This window comes from Leptonychotes weddellii, chromosome 14, assembly GCF_054177405.1.
Source record: "Leptonychotes weddellii isolate Sample4059 chromosome 14, ASM5417740v2, whole genome shotgun sequence".
In the NCBI taxonomy this organism is placed as follows: domain Eukaryota; kingdom Metazoa; phylum Chordata; class Mammalia; order Carnivora; family Phocidae; genus Leptonychotes; species Leptonychotes weddellii.
Genome location: NC_138382.1, coordinates 26,406,923 through 26,415,254, shown reverse-complemented (window position 1 = coordinate 26,415,254; position 8,332 = coordinate 26,406,923). Strand labels below are relative to the sequence as shown.

At 32.4% G+C, this 8,332-nt stretch overlaps 1 protein-coding gene across 3 annotated transcripts in view; it reads left to right on the top strand.

Annotated features, from left to right (window-relative positions):
* BRD10 (bromodomain containing 10) overlaps positions 1-8,332 on the top strand; it is a 98,501-nt gene that overhangs the window by 47,586 nt on the left and 42,583 nt on the right. For all 3 annotated transcript variants that reach the window (XM_081802961.1, XM_081802962.1, XM_081802960.1), the window contains exon 3: positions 7,047-7,126. In XM_081802961.1, the coding sequence (XP_081659087.1) occupies positions 7,047-7,126 (80 nt within the window). The remainder of the gene's footprint in view (positions 1-7,046; positions 7,127-8,332) is intronic.

Here is an 8,332-nt window from a genome sequence, read left to right as displayed (position 1 = left end):
TCCTGAGATTAAGAATTCCTCATATCAGTGAGGTCGTCATGATACATGTCTTTCTCTGATTGACTTATTTTGCTCGCATGATATCCTCCAGTTCCATCCACATTGTTGTAAATGGCAAGATTCCATTCCTTTTGATGGCTGCATAATATTCCATTGTATATATATACACCACATCTTCTTTATCCATTCATATGTCAGTGGACATCTTGGCTCTTTCCATAGTTTGGCTACTGTGGACATTGCTGCTAGAAACATCGGGGTGCCCGTACCCCTTCAGATCCCTTCATTTGTATCTTTGGGGTAAATACCCAGTAGTGCAATTGCTGGGTCGTATGGTAACTCTATTTTCAACTTTTTGAGGAACCTCCATACTGTTTTCCAGAATTATTTAAGCCTGTTTCTTACTCTTAGAAACATTATAGAATAGGAAAACATTGGAATATTCCCTGTTGTGCCTGCTTATTAAGCACAGATACTTCTTTTTAATAAAATTATTTATAATGGTTGCATTTATTTCTAGATTATTTGGATGATTGTCCCTCCTCTAATAACATTCTTTTTTTTTTTAAGATTATTTATTTATTTATTTGACAGAGAGATAGAGAGAGAGGGAACACAAAGCAGGGGGAGTGAGAGAGGGAGAAGCAAGCTTCCTGCCGAGCAGGGAGCCCGATGTGGGGCTCTATCCGAGGACCTTGGGATCATGTCCTGAGACAAAGGCAGACGCTTAATGACTGCACCCAGACACCCCTATTTAATAACATTGTTGAGGACAGAAGTTAGCATAGTGACCAACACATTGTTTAGGAATCTATTGAATAAGTAAATGAACACACATAATATGATTACTCAGATATAACTAAGATTAACCCCTTAATATGCATCTTTTATGTCCCTCTAAAACATTTATATTTTTGAATAGGGTTGGACTAATACCATTTTACAATCTATTTATTTCCACATAACAATATACCATGAACATCTTTGTGTGATAGATTTCTGCAGTATCATTTTAAATGACTGCATGGGATTCTGTTATGTGTATTTTGTAGTTATTTAACCAACTATTGGTCATTTTGGTTGTTTTCTATAATATTCTGTTATAGATTGTGTAGAGGAGGTAGAGTTGGCTGAAATAAAGTAGATTTTAAAAGGTAGAGGACTTTTTATAAAACCTGAAAAAATAGGCAAAAATGATTAAAGATACATTAATTGTTAGAAAAAGCTTATGGTGTTTTAAGTTATTCATTTCAACCAATTTGGTTTGGAGGGTTTTTCCCCATCCTCACATGGTCATTATTTTTAATGAAATCATTTTGTGGTAGCTCCTCTAGACTGATTAAAATAAATAAGACAAGTGGTGTCATTCTTTCATAAGTGAATAAACTAAGGCTCAAAAGTGGTAAATAATTTGTTTTAATAATTAAGTATATAATTAAAACAGAATAAAAGGTCAAATGGAGGGTAAATCAGTGTGTGCTATAGTAGTCTCAGAAGGTTTCACAGAGGATAAAGGACTTTGAAGAATAATGGGGATTGAATAGATGAAAAATGGTTACTAATGTGAGCAAAAGCATGGGGGTATAATTAAGCTGGTGTCACTGGAAAAAACACAGAGAAAAACTTAAGGAAAAAGTTGCAAAGTTGAGGTTTTAGAAATGTTTGAATGATGAGAATATGCCAGTTTTGGGTGATCTCTTTCTGGGCAGGTGGTGCTATTTTAAATAATTGAACTAGGCACCCAGTGCAAGGAAATCAGCTTAAAGTAAGACATAATGTATAAAAAGCAATAAGCTCCTTTATAGGGAATAACTAAGACAGCAGTGTAATCTACAATATTTGATCACATTCTGGCCCATTACTGTAAAAGAATTTACAGTTTTTTGTTGATAAGATTATAGAACCTAACCATGGGTATCTTTATGGGGAAAATTTTTAGAGGACCAACTCAAGATGCCAAGATACAAGAGAATAAAAGGATTGATAGAACACCTTGTCCTTTAATTTTAATGCTTTGTACTCTTTCCCCTCCAGAAGCTGATACTCATAATGCTAACTGTATGCCAGGCACTATTCTAAGCCTTCATACATATTTTCTCATTTAATTTCCATAGAAACTTCAGTAAATGATATTGTTCCCCAATATATGGATTTTATAGATTTAAAAAACTGAGGCACAGAGAGGTTTATTAACTCGTCCAAGGTCACACAGCTAATAAGTGGCAGGATTAGGAGAAAGGATCTTACAGCGTAGTTACACCACCATTAAAGAGCTATAAAAAGAAACCGGCAGGGTTTAGATGAAGGGGTTGAAGGTAAGTTTAGGAAGAGGAAATTTCTAAATCCAGATAAAGAATGCTTATATGACTTTTCTAGCACATTGACAGAAGAAAATAATGTTTTGAGAGAGTTGTTGCAATAACTAGTAAGTTTTGACAACTGATTTAGTATTTAAGCTAAAGGAAAAAAATAGTCGTTATTGAATTATATGACAGTGTTAAAAAAATTACTAGTATGATGAGAAATTTGCTTATAGGCAAGAAGAATAGAAGGAAAATCAGTTGTTTTGTTAAGGTCAAATTGGTTACTTAGAGATACAACACTCCAGAAACTTGTATAGAATATAAATATTTGCTCAAGACATGCACACTAAGTAAATAAAAAGTCAAATTTAGACTCCATTTCTGTGACTTCACATTCCAGATACTTCCCAGATTCACTATTTAATAATACAAATGCCCTTGGCATTTTATTTTTAACAGTGATTAATGTCTTAGTATCCATTCACTTACTATGATTCCTAAAATGAAAGCACCGAGAAAATAGTGAATGTGTTAGGATAATTTTTTTTTAAGATTTATTTATTTATTTTAGGTGGGGGGAATCTCCATTGGGCTCCGCACTTAGCGCGGAGCCCAACTGGGGGTTCGATCTCATGACCCCAAAACCATGACCTGAGCTGAAATCAAGAGTTAGTTGTTTAACTGACTGAGCGACACAGGCGCCCCTTAGGATAGTTTTTGAACGTGGGAAGGCCAAATCTAGGAGGGCTTTGAAATGGAAGTTTGATTAGTTCAAGGGGCCAAAAGTGAAGATAGGCAAGGAAAGCAGGTGAAGGAGAAGGGTAAAGATGAGGAATAAGAAACTGAGGAAAGAGGAGTTGGTTTGGGGATGATAATCATTATTTTTCTAGTTAAGAGGTTTATCTCCACATTCTGGAAGACTATAGAGTTCTGTGCCTAAGTTATAATGTAAAATATATTTTTAGTTACATTGGTTTTCTGTCAAGTTGGGTTTCCTTTACTACAGCTATTCTCAACATAGTTTTAAAAAAGCTTCCTTAGGCTGCACTAATTACTAAGTTTTAGTAGTTAAGTTTTCCTTATCTATTTTCCAGGTACAAATTGACACTCACTTTTTGCCCATGTCTATGTTTTAGGCCCAAGAATTGTGTTGAAATTCTTCATATGCTTTAAGTGACTTCTGACTTCAGTACACTCCTAGATCTGAGAATTGTATTCTGTTTTATGGGACCAGGTAACTTAGGGCAGTGGGGGTAAAGACCTGGAATATGATCAGGCATGTGTTAGAGGAACTGAAGCCCACTGGGGGGCAGTATGTAACTTGCCCTGTATATATCTTGCCCTGGAACAAAAACAAATTACCAAATAAAGACTGTGGTTTTGTAGTATCCCATGCTCCATTTTAAAAGTAGTATCATAAAAAGGAAGAGCCAATTTTTACTGAAGAATACAGGAAAATTTGTGTTCAAATTGTTATGAGGGTATAGACTGAAGATATTAATCGTACATGCAAATCTTCTAATCCTAATCAAAAGGGATGCTCTGAAATCAATCAGAATCAGATTACATTCCTGCAGAAGGTTTGAAAGAATACAATATTTTATCATAAAAAAGAGCACAGGTTTGAAGTGTGACAGATCTAGTGCAAATAACTGTTTCAGTGCATATTAGCTACAAGTCCTCCATCAATTTATTTATGTATTGCTATCCTGTTTATCTGTGAAAAATGAGGTAATACCTACCTTGCTGTAGTCATTAAAAGATTAATTGGAATACCAAATGCATAGTACTTAACATGGTGACTGGCATGTGGTAGGAGTCAATAAATGTAACCATGATTTTCGAGAGGTAGAATTACATAATGGAAAGAACTTGGACTTTGGAGTTAGAATCCCTGGTTATGGAGCTTACTTACAGTGTAACACTTGAGTAAGTTAAGTAATCTTTTTGATCTTCAGTTATTCCACATTAAAATGAGGTATTGCCTACCTTGGAGGGTTGTTTTGAGATTAACTGAGGTAATTCATATAAATTATCTTGCTAACTGTCTGATATATAGTAGAGTCTCAATAAATGTTAGTGGTCTTACTACCACTCCTAGGTCATGTGAAACTCTTTGGTAAAATGTGTAAATTATTTAAAGTTGTTGTCAGTGTTTTCTTTATTTAAAAAAAAAAAAGGACTCAGATGGACCCTAAGAATTATAAGCAATTACCCACTTTCCTTTTCCTATTTCCAGACTGGTGAAATTTCTTTGAAAAGTAAGATTCTTCTCTTTAAGGATCATTTCTCATAACTTTTGTATGAAAAATGCTGTAAATACAAAATGAATAATGTGATTTCTGTTGTCAACAATTCAACCTAGTAAGAATGAGAAACATAAACAGATCATTATAATACTGTATGATAAGTGCTTATACTAATATACGTACAAAGTAGAGTGTCGCACAGAGGACATATGGGCAAGAACTAAGAAAAGGAGTAAGTTAATAAAAGAATTTGAAGAAGGTTAAAAGGTAATACTTATTTTAGACCCTTATCATCATGGCTTAGCTAAGGGAAATAATAACAGTTAACATTTATCACTTAACCATGTGCCTAACAGTGGTCTAAGCTCTTTACATGTTTTCATTTCTTTAATTTTCACAAAGAAATTAGGTAATATCATTATCCCTGTTTTATATAAAGATAAAGAAACTGCACAAGGAAATAAAGCAATTTGCAGTTAGTAGGTGATTAAAACTGGTATTCAAACCCAGGTAGTTTAGTTCCAAAACTCAAGCTTAAAACCACTACAGAATACTACTTCCATTTACTTAATCACATTTAAGTATCCTAATGACATGGTGAAAGGAAATACTCAGTAACCACTTCAGCTGCTTAATCCATTAAAATAAGAGTGACTTCTAGAGTTAACTGAAAATTTAGTACCTGAGTTTAGTGCCTATGTGGCAACAGTGTGAAATTTATTGGGAATATCAAGGGTGACCTCTGTTGTGCTTATGAATACCAAATTAAGTGATTTTTAAAAAGCTAATTAGAGCAGTGCTGTGGGTAGGGGGATAAGGAAGGATTTCAGATCTCCTTCAAATTGTTTTGATAGCTTTCCCAGACTTAGGGCCATTAAATCTTTTCCTATGAACTTTAAAAAATGGTAAAGATAGTTCACAGAGGAAAGGCATTCTTCTGTCCAAATTCATGAGACCCCTTGAGAGGTACCTATTGTACCCAGTTTCGAAATCAATTACTCTAGCTATATTATAGGGATACCAAGAATTTAATCATTTCTCCCTGAATATTGGTTAAGTAGACCACCCACTTACCTATTTTTGTAGAAGTTTAGTTGTCGTTTAGATTCTGTGTAAGCACAGAAACAAATAACAGTGATGAGGAATATGGATATGTTAGGTTATTTTAATTAAAAGTAAATGTCAGATGACAACAGGTTGATACTTACTAGAACAAGACAATAAAATCCATGTGAACCTCAGCAACGCAAAATTTGCAGTAGTTCAAGCATAGTATACATGCATTTTTATTGAGTCAAAAGTTAGAAATAATCAAATTACAGTTCTGTGATATGGTTAAAAAAGAATACAGGAGAAAATACAATTAATTGGAATTGTGCCTGATGTTGCAATCAAATGACTGTTTGCATGGAAGATCATATCTGTATAGGAAAATATTTAGAAAGGAGCAATAGGGATTATGTTGAGCAGAGTTACATTGTGTACTCATTTTCCCTTCTGAAAAAATAGTAACTTTTAAGCTGATTTTAGCTTAGTAATGATTGTGAACTAAAATTAACTTTTAAGTGTTTCTGATTAATTTTTTATTCCCTTACATAGATTTTGCAGCTCCAGGAGGACAGGATTTCCATTTTATAATTCTTTGTTGTCCCCATAAATTGTACAGTGCCCTGTATCTCATGTTTGTTGAATAATTAACAACCAGTTTATTAACTGATTTTGCTAAGTGCAAGTGGAAACAAAACATACTTTAAGATGTTCCTTTCTAAAAATAGAGATTATGTGCATGTGTGTATCTCTTTTGTCATGTTAAATACACAGAATAGATATACTTCAATATGTGATATGAATTGGATTTCTTTAAGAATGTGGATTTTCCTCAGTATTTTCTGATTGTACAAATGACTAGATGTACTTTTTAAAGGGAGATTTTTACTTTGTTTTAAAACTGGTTATTGAATACTTCAGAGGCAGCCCATTAAGTGAGTGCAGAGCTAAAGGGATAGAAAAACCTTGTTTCCTAAGCTGCTGAGAGGATCTTTACATTAGGTTGGCTTTAGACCATAGTCTTCAGAGTATAGTTTTATGCAAGTTCCTGACTATGGAAGTCATTGTTAAAAGGTAAGATTTTTTTTTTTCTTATGTAATCTCATTTTAAGTTGTGAATTAGATTTTAACTGAGCAGTAGTAATGTAACTTTTTTTTTTTTGCCAAATCTTATTATAATAAATTCTGATTCCATGCAACTCATTGCAGATTTTGATAGTTTGGTTCATATGTAAAGAAACCCGCGTTTGTTAATAATGTCTGTTACAGGTAGTTATAGTTTAATGTTTGCTTTTACTGGGGTTTGTTTTGATTCATCATTTTTATTTGACTCACTAGCAGCCATCTGTTAGTTATATTTTAACTTTCAAGGTTCTATGTAATTTGGTTTTTGTTAATGAAGTGCTATAAACAGTATTGTGAAGTTTTTCTCTTTTAATCTTGAAAGGAAAAAAATCCATATCTAAAAAAGCAATCACAAAGAAGAGGAAAACTGTCACAAAGTCACCTACTGTACCAGAATTCCAGGTAAATGTTTCAATTTTGTCTCAACATTTTTTAGTTTATTTGTTTTAGTGTTTATATTGTTCCTAAAGAGATTGGCTATATTCCAGTGTAACACACATACTTTCAATGAAATGTTTCCATCTGTGACTTTTTTCCCTTCAAGTGCAAGGCATAGCTAAGATTGAATCTAATGTTTCAAAATTTTTTACCTTTGTTTTTGTCTTTTGATAGCCAAAAATCTGTTTTTTTATATGCTATACTGCTTTGTAGAAGTAGTTTAATAGAATATATATTATATATTAGTAAATATAATACATTTATATAACATATGAAAGTAAATGTGTACATGAAAGTCTTCCAAGAACAAATCATAATTTGAAATAATTTGTAAATAAGCAATTTATTTTCATTTATTTGGGCACTGTAGAAATGGTAGACTTAACTTAAAACACAAATCTTTTAACTCTTAGCTATATACGAACTTCAGAGAGAGTATTAAGTAACATTTAATTGAATGGTCTTTAAACATTTCTGCAAAAAGAAAAAAGTATACTTACTGCCATATTATGTGAAGAGCGTTTCATTTGTAGCTGGTACTAGAATAAGCAGAGAATCTCACTTTAAATAATACTTTTATTTTCTATTTTATAAAAGATATGTTTTCTTCAAATGACCCTTTTATAAAAATTTCTTTGTATTACTGTGTCCAATCCAGTTTCAAGAGTTTTATAATACTTAATTTCCAAAAAATAAGTGATGTTAAAATGAATTTTTGTCAGTCTCAAGTCAAGAAGAAAATAGAGTAATAACTATGAAAATATTGATAATGTATAATGTGAGTTTAATATATATATTCAAAAATGTAGACACATCTATTTTTCTGTAAAAATCTTATTTTTGGAAGTGTTTTTATGGAAGTTACTAGTTGGTAAATTTAATATTTTTAAATGAGCCATGAAAGAAAATAGACATATTTTCTTTTAGTATTTTAGGATAGAATATTTTTAATGACATTCTTAGAATGAATTACAAACACTTTTACAAAATCATTTTATATAATATAACCTTGGTTACAGGATATTTAGTGGAAAATGTGTGTTTACTGTTTTACTTGGAGGACTTTCTAATCATTGCTTATACCTCTTATTCGGTACTTTAGTAGTATATTGTCATTCTGTCACTGATATCAAAGCCTTTTTGCTATTTTTCCCATTCACTTCCCCCCTC